Source organism: Theobroma cacao, chromosome 4, assembly GCF_000208745.1.
Source record: "Theobroma cacao cultivar B97-61/B2 chromosome 4, Criollo_cocoa_genome_V2, whole genome shotgun sequence".
Lineage (NCBI taxonomy): Eukaryota > Viridiplantae > Streptophyta > Magnoliopsida > Malvales > Malvaceae > Theobroma > Theobroma cacao.
Genome location: NC_030853.1, coordinates 31,197,797 through 31,215,681, shown reverse-complemented (window position 1 = coordinate 31,215,681; position 17,885 = coordinate 31,197,797). Strand labels below are relative to the sequence as shown.

Genomic DNA, 17,885 nt, shown 5'->3' with positions numbered 1-17,885 from the left:
ACGAAAACACCGACCACCGCAGTTGACATGACAACAATGTTTCCATTTACTTAACTATTAGCGCTCGCTCGAAATCTCAGCATCTTTAACTTGTCTGGGCTTTTCTTGAAAATTCATGGTCGATTAAGAGAAAATTCAACGATGGGGGAGGCAAGGTTCGGACAGGTCAAGTCGATGGAACAACTCAAGGTTGTTTTGTTCCAAAAGGCGTTTCTCTTGCTGTTTAACTGAAATTGTAGAAGAGAGGTAGCAGTTCGGGCTCGGCGGCGGCTTACTGCAACTGGTCCGTGTCCTTGGTTTGTGGATTTTGGCCTCGCAAAGAGCCGACAAAAACTGGACTAGTCGTACGGTCATTTTCCTTCCAACTAGTTCCTACTAGAACTATTTGGAATTTTTTTAATTAGTCAAAAACGTATGAAAAAATTGTCACATACTTGTTTAGGACCTAAGAATAAAGAAATAATATTAAATCATATAAAATCAAGATATTTAATCAATGCGCATACTGCAAAATATAGAGTGGAGAGCTCTGTTGCTTCCTGCTAGGAGAGATGCCAAGGGAACGAAAAACTAGCAAGGAAATGTGTAGAACTTCATTGATTGCTGGTAACTGATAAGCAAAGGGATTAATTAAAGAAGGGATGAAAGTTTTAAATTGAAGTACAGAACTTATCATCTTAAATTTATTCCAACACTTTGATTCTTCCTTGCATCTCCCTACTTACTTCGCTGACTTCCATTTTGGACCATCTTCATACTTCAACAACTTATGCCGAAAACAAGATATAATACTATAGGAACCTACAATGTGAAATGGACCTCCCAGCTCACTTGCCATTAATTTCCATCTGTATAGCAGATGCTCATTTTCTTGCTAATTAATTCTTCATGGCCTCTCTAGGCAGCAGCCTCCTCGTCTCTCTTTGCTTGATTAACCTTCTTAATACAATTATCAATGCCAATTCTTTGCAAACATCCAATACCTTATGCCCTTCTTTCAACTGTGGCAATGGCTTCACCATTAGCTATCCGTTTTGGCATCAAACCAGCTGTTGGAGCATTGCGGTTATCCAGGCTTCAACGTTTCATGCCATGGCCAAAATCCAGTGCTCCATCTTTCAGACAAAATCTATCATATTAGATCGATAAATCCCTCCAAGAACTCTCTTGTTATCTCAAGATGTTGTAACATGTCCTGGTTTACATCAGGATTTTGCGTTGCCAGCATTTTCCTTTTTTAACTATATAGTGTTTTACACACTAAGATGCTACGTTTCTTTTACAACTGTACGCTGTTTCCTCCATCACTTCCTTCCATATCTTGCCTGCAATACAATGCCAAGAAATCGTACGTGTTCATCGAGGAAGCAATCCCAGAGTTCGATTGGAACAACTATTGCGAATCAACAGTGAGTGTCCCGATGATTGAGAAGGCAGTCCATGGAGCTTTAAGCGATGGTTTTGCAGGAGCTTTGCAACAAGGATTCGAGTTAACATGGCAGCAGCCGGATGTTGCTTGTCGATCATGTGAAGCTACTGGAGGCTTGTGCGGATACATGATCAGCAGCAATGACCTGCACAAGAATTTCTTCTGCCATTGCCATGATGGAAAGCATTCAATTAACAACCATGACAATGGTAAGTTGCTGTTCGTTCCCCTTTGTTTGCCAAAATAAGATCATAGTCGACAAATCATCCATTAGTACAAAAATTGATCATCTTCTTCTTTTCCTTGTCGTGTAACAATGGTGAGAATTGATCACAGGTAAAGATTTAATCAAGTTCGGACCAAATCACACAGCCATAGGTGAGCCTTTCTCATTACAAATGCTGCAACTCAATGACTCCAATAGCTAAACGAGGTTACTGGTTTTGATACCCTTCGACAGGTGCACTGCTTTTCGGCAGTTTGATTATGGCAGCAACAGTGTTCTATCTCATCCAGAAGAAGAGTGTTGATTTATGCAAACCAGTTTCTCAATAGAATATCAGTCAGTGACAAATTAAAGTCTTTTGTTCAAAAAAAATTGCAGCTTCTATTGCTTTTTAAGTACATTTATCTCAAAATTGGCCAATAACCTTCCTATAGTTAAATCATGCTGTATGGTTGTTCAAGTAATTCAATTATTGAACCCTTTTAAATTATCTTCTTTCCAATTTAATGAGAATTACATCCTCGTGATAAGATCACATTATTAGAAATGTATCACACCAAACATAATTAACATATTTTCACTAAGTAAATTCCCAAAAGATTATCAATGTTCCAGATACCAAACGTCCCGTTAAAGAATTTTCTTAATCTTACCTTTCAAGGAGGTACCCTGAAAACCACTGAGTCGAAGAGGAGAACGAAAAAGGAAAGCCTAAACCAACGCAGTTCAAGTGGGCTACAGTGAGCCCAGATTGAGGTCATGAATGTGCCAGTAATCAACATAGGTTTATAAATTGGCCTACAATCATCATGGGCTTCACGATGACCATGGGTTCAAAGAGGCCCAAAACAACAGTAGCTCCCCTTGCCCCCAAGGCCCAAATTCAATAGCCTGTCCAATTCTGGTAATGGCTTCTGCAGGGTTTTAGATTCTGATACAGGGTTTTTCAGCTTCGTATGTTTACTTGCATTTCTTTTTGTTCCTTTGACATTTCGTTTAATCCCATTTTTGAGTATAACGTAATCGAAGTATCTCTAATCTATGACTGTAACGTTAAACTAGTTTTTGCACCCAAAAAATGGATTCGATGGATGATGATTTTGGTGACTTATACGCCGACGTTGAAATCCAAGCTAGCTCAGCGATCGACGCATTGTTCATTGAACCAGAAGACAATGGCCGTAGCAATGGCGCCGAAAGCACTGACGGGGATGAGAAATTCGACCCCGGTTCAGTTATGGAAGATAGTGACAGCGAGGACGATTTGAACATTTTGTTGAACGATGATGACTGCGAGAAGTTTCCGGTTACCGGTGCGAGGAGTCACGGTGGTGGCTATGAGGAGGATGAAGATAGCGGTTTTGGTGTGGAGGGAACTGGGTCGGATAAGATTTCAAGGCGGGTGGAACCGGTTGGTGATGGGTCGGAGCTGAATTGTAGTGGAAATGGTGTAGAAAGAGGGACTGGAGCTAAAACGCAGTTTTCGCTCTTCAAGGTAGTGTCTTTTTGCTAATAATTGTACTTAAAGTAGCAGTTTTTTTTATATTTGTTTCCGTTGTATGTACATGTTACTAGTAGTATTTTAGCTTTTAGATGGAGAAAATGAGTTCTTTCTTAACAAAGAAGTATAAATATTTATAATCTTTGAGTTTTGATCCTTAATTGTAGCAAAGTAGTGTATTTTTTTATTATTATTTTTCATGATTTGTGTTGATTTTTGTTTTAAATTGTTATTTTGTAGTATGTGAGACCTCATGGATTACCATTTTCAAGTAATGTGAGAGTTACTGGATGTACTGGTGTTTCACCATTCTCTTCTACGTCGGCAAGAGGTGATCGGGAAGATGATGTTTACAGCCAGAAAAAGGGTGGAAGCTTGGTTCAGGTTGCTAACAGACATGCTACCACGAATTCATTACCACATCAATTTGGATATGGTTTTTCTCTTCCATGGTATAGGTTAGTAGATGCTACTGTAATCTTTGATTATGTTGAACCTACTGGTGAATTATTCACTCTGTTATTGCATGCAAGATAACCCTGTTTCTTCCTATTAAAAGTATCCTTTAGACTATTCCTTAGGGTTTAATTTCATTCAGGACAATATTGGATATGAAAATTGATGCATTTGAGGAGAAACCTTGGAGGCATCCCGGCATAGATATAACAGATTTCTTCAATTTTGGTTTCAATGAGGACAGTTGGAAACGATACTGTAACTCCCTGGTAAGTTGATTACTGTTGTGGTAGTTGCCCTATTTTATTTCACCTTATGATGAATTTCCAGTTGCACTCCAGAATACCTCGCTTTGGTCTTCTGGCATATGCATATGGTTGTTACTACTATATACCACTGATGCTACAGCTATTTAGCTGGAGGTTGTAGCTTGTAGCCATCTTGCTGGTTTTTTTCTTTACAATTCCCAGCAGCAGGTTTTTTTTTTTTTTTTAGAGATCACCTGCTTACCATGAACCTTTTACTGAGATGCATTACAGGAGAAATTTCGGCACCGGTCGTCCAGGCAGGCTAGGATTCCTGTTTATTTTTCTTCAAAACTTGATCAGGTTGGTTATTTTAATCTTGATGGTAGATGCTTGATTTTTTTAGATAATGAATTGTAAAACTATCTCAGTTGTCTGAGATTTTCAACTTTTTTTCTTGTATGGCAATAGGCTTATGAAGCTGAGGCTGGGCTTGAGACAGCAACTCAAGAAGCTATGACTGAGGATGTATCTAAAGTTGAACCATCATTTAAATGTGCTGATAGAGGAGAGATGCCCTTGGAATTGGTATGTTAAACCTTCAGTATCTGATATGATCTGTATTCTCTATTTCCATCAGTGTTGACAAGCATATTGCTCAGTTTAATTATGTAGTGGCTTATTATTTCAGCCAAAAGGAAGAGCAATTCAGGTCGAAGACAGCATCAATGAACGCCAACCATCCATGGATCTAAGGCGTCCACGTTTTCAGGATTCTGATGTTATTATACAGGTTTGCTGTTAACTGTAGTCTTTACATACATAATTCTTACATATTGTATACCTTTGTATCATTTCTAATTCCATGGGTTGGGGCCAGATAACTGTGCAGGATTTCACTGTGGATTCCTCTGAGTCTGCAAGGGAGGAACTAGGTCATGGTAGAAAGTGTGAAGTGTCAGAATCTGGGAAGTTGGATGTGAAGGATGACAGAGATGTTTGCTTTTCTGTTAGTGCTGGCGGTGATGACCTGTCTGGAGAGCATTGTGCAAGGGTCAGAAATGCGTCCCTGTCTTGTCCTTTGAGGTCTGAATCAATTGTGTTCTTGAAACATGGTTTTCCACATTATTAATGTCATTAGTTAGATATTTAAAGCTTAATAGATCCCTCTGTTGAGCTCTGTACATGGTTGATTTGCCATGCATGTCCCTTGTTGGAGCTTCTGGTTTCTAACAATGGGTGTACTGTTAGATTGATCTGATTTGAAGCATTAGAATTAAAGAATTCTCTGCCCCACAAACCCCACCCCCCCCAAAAAAAAAAAAGAAATTGAAGGATTCCATAAACACTTCTGTAGATAAATAAAATGGAGATACTGTTATTAATTTAATGCTTGCATAAAAGGTTTATTGTTGGCTTCATCTGTATTTATCAGCTTTTATAATACATAGGCTGCATAGTCATGCCAGGTTAGTTTAATAATTATATTAGAATAAGCTTATTTTTTTCCCATAAACCACTGACAAAATAAAATTTCTTGTTTTAATGTGATTAGGTCTTTGCAGCCAACAACTGCATCTAATCAAACTTCACTGGAGACTAATAATCACAGAAATGACAAGCTCTCTGATATGAATGGGCGTTGTCATCCAAATATGGATGTTTGCATATCAGAAGGAATTGCTGAATCAATGGAAACAACATATAAGGAAAATGAAGTGGCTTGCAGAAATACTTACCAGTCAGATCCTTGCATGATTGAACCAGAACAATCACTTGACGATCGGAGTCATTTTAGCCCTACACTTTCCTTTTCTGAAAGCAATTCTGAAGAAAGATCCAAAGATAGCGTTCATGCTGTTTCCATTGACGGTCCAAGTCCATTAAGAAGGCAATCACTAGATTATGGCTCTGAATTGCAGAAGTCAGTTGCATCTTATCATAAAAGTTCCAGAATTGGTGGCAGCAAAACAAAATCAGATGATGGAGAAAGTTATTCAATACATTCAAGTCCACTCAGAGACAAGCAAAAGCATGAGAGCTGGAGACACCGACCTCTTGTGAAACAGAGGATCTTGCATGAAAGTGATGATGACATTTCTCCAATACCAGATGCAGAGTGTGATAGGAAAAGATATCAAAGATGTAAAAATCCCATTGAGGAAGAAAGGAAGCATCACCGTGGTAGACCTCACGGTATTACTGATCAGAAGATATATCCTGAAAACTGCTATAAAGCTTCCCCTTCATCAAATGCACTGAAACTCTGTGATAAAGATTACTCATCTGATTGTAGCAGACAGAAAGAAAGACTGCAAGATCTTGGTTATCATGACAGAGAAGGTTCCTCATGCTACATGGAGAAAGGACCTTGTGTTAATGGCCATAAAAGGTTTGCTGACAGCCATCTTCAGGCTGTCCGCACAAAAGGTCCTCTAAGCTTAAAAGAAGATTCGGATCAGTTTGCTGGAAGAGAATGGAAAAAGGAGTTTTATCATGGAAGAAGAGCTGGCATAGATAAAGAAGATGACATGGATGGGTTTTGGCATCATGGACAAAGACTTCCTGCTCAACAGGGTTTGTTTCCTCACACTTGCAGGGAATCTGGGAGGTTAGTCTCAAGGTATTCCTCTGCTTCAAAAGAAAGAGATATTCAATGGAGAAGGGGATATGATGGACTCCAGCTTCGGAAGAAAACTGATCATGATGATTGTCCATTAGATTATAAGCATGAAAATGAACGGTTAAAAGAAACGTATGGTAGATCCATTCCATTCACTCGTTGTGAAAGGGATATGGTTGAACCATATGAGAGATGGCTACCACCAATTAGGAGAGAATTCAAAGTTTCTGGCAGAAAAGGTAGATATGTTGATCCTGCCTATTTCCCTTTGGATAGACCGTGGCCGATGGAAAGTGAAGAGTATCTGAGACACACGTATTGTAGATCTCTAGCCTTGGAGACTGACAGAGAACCTTCCGTACCTAATGGAAGAAGGTGGCGTAACACTTTATTATCAAGAAATGAGGCATTTGACTCCAAGTTTATTAAAAGATACCATAGACATCAGAGAATAGTATGTCATGAGGAAGATGGAGACAATGGTCGATGTGGTTGTTATGATTATGTCGATGACAATGAAGATGGTATCTTGCCAAATGGGAATCAAGTTCAGTCGTGGAGAAGGGGCCATAGTCAGCGAGGTAGAGTAGTACACTGGACGAAGGATAAACTACTTGGAAATGATAGATTGTTAGCCCAATGGGTGTCTTTTTCCTGTCAAAAAACTTCTAAGCATGACTTAATTCATGCTAGGCATGGATCCCTCCGTGATGAGATGCTCATTAATGATTTGATGTTGGAGCATCACGGATATGAAATGATAACTGAAGGAAGTAATGCCAACTGTCATGAAAGAAATTCTATTATTAGGCAAAAGCAGAAGGTCCTGAAGGACAGGGACTCAGTTGACTTGATTGTTGGGGAAGGAAAGGTAAAGTTGGGGAAACTGAGGTCAAAAAGGCCTTGTATAATTGTACTTGTATATATGAGTGTTCTATTTGTGTTGACCAAGTCTTCTTTCTTTTTCTAATGCTTACTTATTGCATGTTTCTTTTTTTTTCTTTTATCTTATCTATAATTCCGTATCTTTTTATGCCCTTCATATAGTTGGAGTGCTGGAATACAGGTCAATTGATTTAAGTTAGAATAATTTCCTTTTCCATGTGTTCATGGGATGGTTATGCTTGTACTTTCAAAATTTGTACACTTCAATTTCTCTGGACAGAGTTACAGGTTTTCTGGTCTTTGATGGACAAAGTAATTTGATTGTGTCAGTTTAAGAGTTTTAATTTTTTGGATATTGGTGACACTAGCAATTAAAATGATTTGTCACTATTAGCAAACAATTATTTTTGACAGTTCTTGTTATTTTAGTATCAACTGCATGATTTGCATTTCTGCCTTCATGATTCACTGCACTACTTGCATTCTTACATTCATAGGCAGTATCATGGTTGATATTGATCTTTTCCTGAATTTTGTTCTTGAGGACAGTGTATAAGCATCCGCATTCATCATTTCATCTGATACTTCTTCCCTTCCCTTGTTTTAATATATATATATATTTGATCAATTATCTAGAGCATGGAAAATTATAATCTGTGACATTTCCATATGATAATACATTCTGCAGTCTTCTGTAAGGCACTTGGATGGTGGAAGCTTAATATGCAATGGAAGGCTTGAAAAGATTGGCTTGGAATTTCCTATGGAGCAGAAATCTTTAAGGGATGTTAATGACTCTTGTGGAGGCAACAGAGTTAAGACAGACATCTCAAATACGGATGGTAGCAGAACTATTGAGAAACAGCTTGATAAGTTTTCAGTTGCAGAGTGTAATCAAGATCTGGATATTGAGGAGGGTCAGATTATATGTGAAGAACAAAGTATTAACCTGGAAAAGGAAAATGTTTCTGAGACTATGGTGCAAAGGAGCAAGGTCAAGATGAGAACATTGCATGTTGACAGTTCTGACGGAAATAGAGCTGTGGGTGAATATGACAACAAACGGATAGTGGAGACACTAGCAAAGATGGAGAAACGAAGGGAACGGTTTAAGGATCCCATCACAATAAAAATGGAGCCAGACAAGACTTCTGAGCCTCAAGTTGACTTGGTAGTTGACACTAATGAAATTAAGCACCAAAGGCCTGCTCGAAAGAGGCGGTGGGGTGTAAGTTAGCTTTTGCATAATTTACTCCATATCATCTTATTTGAAATAAGATATGGTTTTCTCAGGTTTTCTTCGGAATGACATGCTGATTTCAGGTCAAAGGAGGATTTTAATTTTCTCCTTTGCTAATCATTGAGTTTCTTCCATATACAATAATGTTGACTGCAAAAATAACCCTGGCAAAATTTCAAAGTTCTGTAGTTGTTCCAGTTTTGTCTTTCCAACTGTAAATGATTTTTGATGCTCATGAATCATGAGCTTAACCTGATTCATTGCTCATCTTTGACATTTTCCTTCATTGTAAAAGCTTTGGTGAATTAATATCCACAAATATCAGCTATTTCAAATGTTAAAACCTGCTAAACTGGTGCAGTAGCAACATCTTTACTGAACTACTTGTCTGAGTAATTGTTCCATCTGTTTTTAACTAGATTTGGTTCTTGTTACTTCTCTGAGCATTGTTGTTTGGAGAAGCTTCTGTTCTGTAATTTCTGAGCAGGATTTTGCTGATGACCTTGTCTGTTATGATGTTCTTGTGAGATGGGAATTTCTCCCTGCCATCAAAGAATTAAACGGAGAAGACAGGAAGCTTGTCCATTGAAATTGTTGGGATTATTCTTGAGATGTCATTTTATGATTATGAAGCAGGAAAGAACAGGGGAATCATCACCCTGATCTGATGATTGACGATTGTAGAACTACAAATAGGACTATATATTTCCTGTTGATGATATTCAGATTACATCACCAATGAAATGCCTCCACGTGCCATGTGAAATCTCAACCTGAGCCTCTTAAAAGGAGCTAGCAAACGTGGCCTGTCTCAGACCAGTCGTGTCTGAAATGCCCAATTACGTATATACCCTCCCCCTCCGAAATGCCTTAGTCTAGCACGAATTGACCATATTAACCTTTAACACAGGTTAAAATGTCGGGTTATAATAGGTTGAAAATCATCAAGCAGAAGGGCATATTGGTGATTAAAAACCTGTTCTCTACCTTCTCCAGTGCCCGCCTAACGTTCCCCTCCATGAAAATCAGACAGTTTTATCCGTTAAAAAAGCAAGGGGAGTAGAACCGAAACGTAACAATGCGACTCTTCTCTTCTTCCCCTTCGTCTTCCTCACCAAAACCCAACTTTACTCTCTTTTCACCCTCCCAGAACCCCAACAAGTTCACCTTCAAAACAGTACATCCCTTCAAAACTCGACTTCCCACTCCTTCCCTCCTCTCTCTGATCCCTCCATGCTCTTCCAAGATCTACTCCTCTTCTACAGTCCTTAATAAAGAAGCAGACCAGGAAGGCTCTGTGGAAGCCGAGCAGGACACGTTCAAGAAGGTCCTGGTCGTTCGCAGGCCAGTCAAGGATGTTTCCAGGGAAGATGATGAGAGTGAAGATGTTGAAGCTGAAGGTGATGATGACGCATTGAAATCGTCGCGTATAGATGCTGGTCTCGAGGAGTTTGCCAAGAAGATGCCTATGTTTGAGCCCGAAAGAGTGGAGTCTGGGGGTTCTCTAGGAAAGCCGCTAACTGTGAACTTGGACTTGGCCTTGTATAAAGCGAGGGTCTTGGCGAGGAAGTATCGTTATGAAGAAGCTGAAACGATACTGGAGAAGGTAAGGCTACTTGGGTTCTGGTGTTTTTCGTGTGTTACATTTGTGCTTAAAGGTGCTTGTTGGGGATTGTGACATTGTGTGGTGATCCTTATGATGAGGTTTTTGAATTTGTTTCTAGTGTATATACTATTGGCCGGAAGATGGGAGATCATATGTAACATTAGGGAAGATATTGAGCAAGCAATCAAAAATGGCAGAAGCGAGAGCTGTGTATGAGAGAGGCTGCCAGGCTACCCAAGGAGAAAATCCCTACATTTGGCAGGTTTTGCATTCTTTTCCTTTTGTTTGCCAATGTGATTGCTCCTTTGCTATTATTTGCTTATGGAGTAACCGTATCTGTTTCTTGCCTGGTTTTATCAATACTACTTACGATTATAGGGGAATAATGGAATCAACTTCTGGAAATTTCAAGGAATCTCCGATTTTAATTTCACCGGGAATCTTTATGATGTTTGTGGTTTTCAAATTCAAGTTCATGCTCATGATACCGGTTCTGAGATGAAAGCTTTTGTCTTAGGATGGCTACTGTGATCATTATTCGCCTGGTTTTGCAAATACCCCGTTTTATCCACTTGAGAATTGTAAGATAGTACTTGGGGATGAGGACTCAAAGTTTTGCAAGTACTCAGGCCGGTTTGCCTTCTATGTGCTGAAGCAGAGAAGATGTTTTATGGTGGTCACTTGTTTGTAAGCAATGAGAATTTTCACGGAAATCTTTGCAGATTTTAGTTTTAAGGAGAGTGTAATGGACCTACCATGCTGCTGCAAGCATTCAAAGAAAAAGATTGGTTAAACATGGATATGTCACTAGGCATAGATCCATGAATCAATTTAATGAACTGTGTTTCATTTATATATTGTTCCTCTTATACATAATTGACAACATTTTTATACTCTTGGAACAGTGCTGGGCTGTGTTGGAGAATAAGATGGGAAATATAAGAAGGGCTAGAGAACTATTTGATGCAGCCACGGTTGCTGACAAGAGACACATTGCTGCCTGGCATGGATGGGCAGTTTTAGAGCTAAAACAGGGGAATGTCAAAAAGGCAAGGCATCTGCTTGCTAAAGGTCTTAAATTCTGCAGTGGAAATGAGTACATCTATCAAACCCTTGCATTGCTGGAAGCTAGAGCAAGTAGGTACGAGCAGGCTCGGTACTTGTTCAGGCAGGCCACCAAGTGCAACCCAAAAAGCTGTGCCAGTTGGCTGGTAAGTCTTTAGTGTTGTATGCCTTGGCTTATATGTAGTGAAATTGACTTTGTTTGTTGCAAGTATGCTTTAATTAAGTTTTTCTTCTTGCATGTGTCAAATTCATTAAACACAGGCATGGGCTCAGTTGGAGGTGCAACAGGAGAATAATCGTGCTGCTAGGCTACTATTTGAGGTAACCCTTTCTAATTGACAAGGTTATTCATTATTATAGGATTTGGTTATAGCTTTCAGAATGAAAGCCAAATAGCAAAGTCATGCTCTCTCTCTCTCTCTCTGACCTAATTTTGTGATTTTACCGTCATCACTGCAATATGTGTATTTAATCTGCAGAAAGCAGTCCAGGCAAGCCCCAAGAACAGGTTTGCATGGCATGTTTGGGGAGTTTTTGAAGCTAATATCGGCAATATTGACAAGGGAAGAAAACTTTTAAAGATAGGCCATGCACTCAATCCTAGAGATCCTGTATTACTTCAGTCTCTTGCTTTGTTGGAATATAAACACTCAACAGCAAATCTAGCTCGAGTTTTGTTCAGGAGAGCCTCTGAGCTGGACCCAAGGCACCAACCAGTCTGGATTGTAAGAAATTCTTTAAGCTCTTTGATTTGTACCTCTGTGTGTGTGTGTGTGTGTGTGTGTAGCCCATTATAACAAAGAGTATTATGTATTTTATAACTCTTAAACTTGATTTAAACCTTGTTAAGTCTTGGAGGGAATCATCTCCATGTCTGATACTTTGAACTTGTCAGGCATGGGGATGGATGGAATGGAAGGAAGGGAATATATCCACAGCAAGGGAATTGTACCAAAGAGCGCTGTCAATTGACTCAACAACTGAAAGTGCTGCTCGATGTTTACAGGTAATAGTTTAATATCCACATCATATGAGGCATACAGATATCAAGTTTAAATGCCCTAAACTCCTAGTAATTAATCTTCAGCAAGCGTAGTGCAAACATTTAGCTTGTTGCCATTTGTCGTAGGCTTGGGGTGTTTTGGAACAGAGAGCTGGTAACTTATCAGCAGCTCGAAGGTTATTTAGATCCTCGCTCAATATAAATTCTCAGAGCTATGTAACATGGATGACATGGGCAGCGTTGGAGGAGGACCAAGGAAACTCTGTGCGTGCTGAAGAAATTCGTAACCTCTATTTCCAGCAGGTCAGTAATTGGATTACAGTATGCTCACTTAAGCTATGTTCTATTGTTCTGTAAACAAACCATCTATTTTCCTGCTGCCTAATAAATTTAGGAAAACTTATATCTTTCCTATACCTTTTTTAAGTTCCAGTTCCTCAGAATCATGATGCTGTTGAGAAACCTCTGAATGATTTTTTTCTTTTCTCTTTGGGTTGCATGAAACAGCGAACTGAAGTTGTGGATGATGCTTCATGGGTAATGGGATTTTTAGATTGCATTGATCCGGCCCTTGACAGCATAAAGAGACTCCTGAATTTGGACCAAGATCCGAGCAACAAGGCACAGGAACCTCTGAAAGATGCAGGAGTTAATGAAACTAGTGCTCAAGAGCCACTGGTCAGCTCATCCTCTGGACAAAATGATGGCTTTGACATTGAAAATGAGAGTGGATTAGATTTGGATGCTTTCATCGAAGATAAATTATTATTGGACCCATCTAAACTGGACATTCTGATGGAAAATCCTGGAAGCTTTACTCCTAAGAGAATCAAATCTCCAAGAAGAGTGTGGAGATCACAGAAAAGAACCACCATGACTTTGCCTCAAACCAGCATATGACAGTTACAGTTGGTATCTTTGCAGGTGCATTCTAGAATACTTATTGTTATCTAAGCTACAGTAATAGATGATTCATAGACAACTGTACGAAAATCGGGAAAAAGGAAATGCTTATGGTATGTCTCTCCTTCACTGGTCGTTACAATTCAACCAATACACAGGAACTGTAGAATATTGACTCATACCGCATCTTGAAAAATGTCAATACTGTATATATTTTGAATTAGGCTGCAGCGATTTAATGATTTCTCAACATCAAGAAAGGAGATGTACATTATGCTCATGACCCTACCATGTTTTTTCAGTTTAGGCTCTGCTCTTCAAAGCTTGACATACAATCAAGTGAAATTTTGCTCAATGTCCTCAGAGCCAACCACTATTTATAATTATATGTCATCAATGTAAAAAAGGATGCTGCAATTACATTCAAGCTGTGCAACTGACTGTGTAGCCTGAAGAAGTATGTCTTCTCAACCTGAAGATTCCCTTTCTTGGATATTGAAATTTTATTGCTTCAAAACACAGGGAAGTAGCAGGAATCCCCGCATTAAATGATCACAACAGAACCAAAACCAAGGAATAAGATGCAGGCAAAAGATTAAAGGAAAAAGAAGGATTAGTGCTCCAAATATCATTGGTGGTAAAAAAATATTTACATTATTGTCAAGTTCTTACTTTTATTTACATCAAAACGAAATGGGCTTATTTATTAAGGATCTAAGCGCAGCTTGAAATTAGGGATGGGCTGGGCCACATTCCCGGATTCTATAGTACTAATTTGGGCATTCTGTCACTATAAACGCAATAAAAGAAGCAAATAAAGTGCTTCAATCTCACATCAGAAGCATATAGTGTATGCCTCGACTAGTTAACTTTCTGAAAAGAAGATAGCAATTGTCTGTTGCCACCTAGAGCAGCAACAGCAGTCTGGTGAGCAATAAAATAAATTGAAATCCTGGATTCAGATATTAACAAGCAAAATGCATGTTGACATTGGATATAAACTCTATTTGATTACAATCTAAATTCATGATAACTGAAACTTTTGCTTTAATAACAAAGCCTGCATTTCAGTGCTCGAACAAACTCATTTCCATGCATTACACATTTCCGTTTCCGACTATGGTTCCATTGTCTGAACCAGGCTTCACATGAACTTCAATAGAACTGAGCCTGGTTTGGTTAACACCTTGCAAAAAGTGCCCGCAAAAACCACCAAATCTACGTGAACTACCAAGTTTAATGTTAAATTCATAATTTCCATAGATCGACGGGAAACCAAAGGGTTCATGCTTCCCAAATTGGTGATAAAGGTGAGTGTAAGGATATAAGTGGCATCCCGATGCCCGGTTATCCCAGTAATAAACTCGGATGGATAATTAAGCTTTACCTGCATGTACATAGTTTAAACACAACATTCAGAAAATGGATTTTGTTAGCATTTGTCTATAGTTTCTTTATAAGGAATATCATTTTATACAATGTGTTTCATTGTCTCTCACCATGGTCAAGGAAAAAAATTAAAAAATGGGTAATTGAGAATTTTTTTTTTGTTGCATGCATGTATCTGCATTGATGAGTTGTGGTAATACGAGGGGTTACGGGGCTAGGGTTATGAATCCAAGAACAAAGTTTGAATGACTTTTCAGCTTTACTAGAAAATTTCATTAAGCATACAGATGATAAATAATTGCAGTTAATTAATAACAAGTACATGGTAGTAGTTTTTTTCTTTTGGAGAAAAAACAAAAACCCATGAACAATAGAGGTTTATATTTAGTAAGGAACCCTAGCTAGTTAAAAGTCTCTTGGATCAACAACCACATTTCCCAATTCTCCCATCATCCCTAGGTCATTCTTTTCATGGATGGAGCCATTCACTTTCTTCAAGTACCAGAGATCATCGACGCGTGACATAGATGATTCACGGGGGACATGTTCAATGAGAGGATCAGAGACTCCTAGCTCAGTTATGATCACCTTGCAGTCCTTCACGTTTTCAGCCAATCTTGATGCGAAGCTCCATGCAGATTTCATGAGCTCCCCAAGCCTCTCTCCCTCTCCATGAAGTCCATAAAGGAAAAGGAAACCAAATGGTTTTTCAAGTGAATCACATAATGGGGTTTTGAGGCACGGGAAGATCTTGTCTCTTGCATGGCTTAAAGTTGCATGGAAAAACTTCAATGGATGGGACTTCTTGATATGAATCTTGTAAGTTTCACAAGAATTCCATATGCTAAACATGGCCCAAGAGCATGGACTTGTACTGATAATATCTCCATCCTTCTCTTTGCTATGCAAACCTATCCATTCATCTTGTTTGAAATAAGATACCCATGTGCCAAGGCTCAGCTTTTCCTTCAGGATTGCATCAATGTCAGTCAGATATATGTCTTTGCCTCGGAGCTTGTTACCATACAAAGAAATTGCTTGGTCTGTACTCAACTTCTCTACCTTGATATCTTGAGAGAGACCCTCCATTGCAAAACTGATGATTGGTTGAACAAATATGACTAATGAGCTTAAGTTTCTGTAATTGCATTTGGCAGTGAAGAGATTTGTAGAGGCAACATTATTCTTTTCTGTTGCCAGGAAGGTATAGTGTGCTCCATTGTTTATCAACCATTCTTCCATTGCTCTCACAAGTTTTAATCCGATCCCCATTCGCCTACATTTGTTTAAAAAGGAAAATTTATACATTATCTTAGTTATTAATTGAATTTTGAGATACATTTAGGGAAAAAAATAATGAAAACAAATGAAGGAAAAAGTACTGCTGGAAAAGGAATCTTAGTCCAAGCAGCTTGCAATCACCTCAATGGCAGTTAGGTTAGGTCTCAAGTAAAGTTGAGATCACTGGAATATAGGGTCAAATAATGTAGTAGTCATCCTAAATACTAATTATTTACTCTTCAATTTTCAATTCATCAAGATCAATAGCACTAAGCAAAAATTAAAAAAAAAGATTAATGGCAAGATTAACCTAAAGCACTTAAACAATTTTCCCCTATGATTGAATTGTGATTCTACACTTCCAAAGTCTGTATTTTATGTCAAAATCTGTTTGTTTTACATCCAAAAAGAAAGGAGGTAAAAGAATAGACCTTTTTCAATGCATTGAGAAGAAGATTATTTGAAAGATCATGCTTGGGCAGTTCTAGTTATTTTCATCTGAGATCTTGACAATACTCACACCACTAAACCTGTTGATCTGTAGTGTGTTTAACTTGGTTTGAACATGATGAAAGGTTTTGCCCTTGCTAGACAATGAAATTGGAAAGAGAGAACAGCGACCTAACAGTGAAGTTTGTACAGGAAGTGAAAGGCTGAGAGAGAATTATACCGATGTCTGGGAGACACTCGAAGACCTAGGATGCAACCCAACTTCACATGTGTTCCTCCAAATTTAGTCCCCACATGCTTGATGCAGCCTCTAATCACTCCGACAAGCTCCCCATTTTCACACAGCTCGGCTACCTGTAGGCCATTTTCAAGCACATCAGCCCGTCATGCCATTCAGTTATATCTACATCAACAATGATCCTCATGGGGACAAGGGGTTTCCTTAAAGAAAGTAAAGCAATTATAAGGAACATTGACAATTAATCATTAGAAATGTTTATTCCATGAGAGATAAAGATGACTGTAAAATATGATGGCCGCCAGGGTTAATCACTCTCGCTCACTTACCAGCATGAGATGAAGTGGATAGAACCCAATCCTACACAAAGGGTCACCCGTCATGTTTGTGAAAATGGAGGCCCCCTTATTATTAGACCCTATGTCACAGTTCTTCTCAAGCTTCCCCACCACTTCAATATCTCTGCCATCATCAAATTCCCTAACCAGAACCTTATCTTCTATGTTGTCAACCATTGCCCCTTGGGTAAAAGAAACAAGTTGGATTTCAGTCTAAGTTGGGAAATAAAGTTTTCGATGACTGAATCTTTCTTGAATGGGCTAACTGCCACAAGCACCTCATCACTTTCAGTCTTATATACTACAGAATTGTATTAGATTTTTTACTCTCTCCCCCCCTCTTTTCTCCTCCGAGTTCTATGAACTCCACATCATCAAGTTGCATGAAAACTTGATGCATCTTTTGGAGGGTGTGATCTTCTGATTCCTGTGAGCAAATTTGCCAGGTAGTTTTATAATTTACTGGTGGAGTGAAAGAAAGCTGCAGGCAGTGTTTCAGAGAGTCGTTTTCTTATTTAGCAAGGACAATAAGTGGTAAACCATCTACATGGCCTGCACCACAAAAATGAAACAATAGTGTCATCAAGTGATTCGCTGAATCTTTGTAATCATTCACATGTTTTTGTTTATGTTTCCATGTCATTTCCCCCAATTCTTCGGTTCAAGTTTGAAGGACAGCTCACTCACTCAATAGTTATGTACAGACGCCCCCAATTATCTATACTAGAAGGTAGTCCATTAAGACTTTAAGAAAGAGAAGCAGCTTATTAATTACTTTATGATTTGATTCTTGTCTCAGTTCATCCTGTCATCATCGAATCCCTGCTGCGCCATCCAAATATTAGTCCCCAGACTGCATATATTGAGAAAAGCTTACAACATTCAATTTGTAACCTGTTACAAAAAGTTCTAACTTAATTATATAAGCAAATGTTATGTGTCTTAAGGTGACGTATGTCGTCACCATGATTAAATTACAGTAATGATCTTGAAAATGATACCAAATG

The 17,885-nt window shown here is 38.7% G+C and overlaps 4 protein-coding genes across 4 annotated transcripts; 3 read left to right on the top strand and 1 right to left on the bottom strand.

Annotated features, from left to right (window-relative positions):
* Positions 1,230 to 2,027, top strand: LOC18603648. Its single transcript, XM_018119351.1, has 3 exons — positions 1,230 to 1,638; positions 1,766 to 1,807; positions 1,890 to 2,027. Exons 1-3 carry the CDS (start codon positions 1,266 to 1,268, stop codon positions 1,982 to 1,984), a joined length of 510 nt encoding a protein of 169 aa, XP_017974840.1. The 5' UTR covers positions 1,230 to 1,265; the 3' UTR covers positions 1,985 to 2,027.
* LOC18603647 (FIP1[V]-like protein) lies at positions 2,634 to 8,802 on the top strand. The gene is made up of 9 exons (XM_007035732.2): positions 2,634 to 3,150; positions 3,397 to 3,614; positions 3,755 to 3,881; positions 4,152 to 4,220; positions 4,329 to 4,445; positions 4,549 to 4,650; positions 4,738 to 4,943; positions 5,413 to 7,351; positions 8,054 to 8,802. Exons 1-9 carry the CDS (start codon positions 2,734 to 2,736, stop codon positions 8,600 to 8,602), a joined length of 3,744 nt encoding a protein of 1,247 aa, XP_007035794.2. The 5' UTR covers positions 2,634 to 2,733; the 3' UTR covers positions 8,603 to 8,802.
* LOC18603646 (protein high chlorophyll fluorescent 107) lies at positions 9,577 to 13,537 on the top strand. The gene is made up of 8 exons (XM_007035731.2): positions 9,577 to 10,211; positions 10,330 to 10,473; positions 11,117 to 11,422; positions 11,538 to 11,597; positions 11,756 to 12,001; positions 12,172 to 12,282; positions 12,406 to 12,582; positions 12,787 to 13,537. Exons 1-8 carry the CDS (start codon positions 9,684 to 9,686, stop codon positions 13,177 to 13,179), a joined length of 1,965 nt encoding a protein of 654 aa, XP_007035793.2. The 5' UTR covers positions 9,577 to 9,683; the 3' UTR covers positions 13,180 to 13,537.
* On the bottom strand, positions 14,932 to 17,187 carry LOC18603645 (probable N-acetyltransferase HLS1). The gene is made up of 3 exons (XM_018119309.1): positions 16,870 to 17,187; positions 16,523 to 16,656; positions 14,932 to 15,847 (listed from the first exon to the last, which is right to left on the bottom strand). The coding sequence occupies exons 1-3, from the start codon at positions 17,053 to 17,055 to the stop codon at positions 14,977 to 14,979; spliced, it is 1,191 nt and encodes a 396-aa protein (XP_017974798.1). The 5' UTR covers positions 17,056 to 17,187; the 3' UTR covers positions 14,932 to 14,976.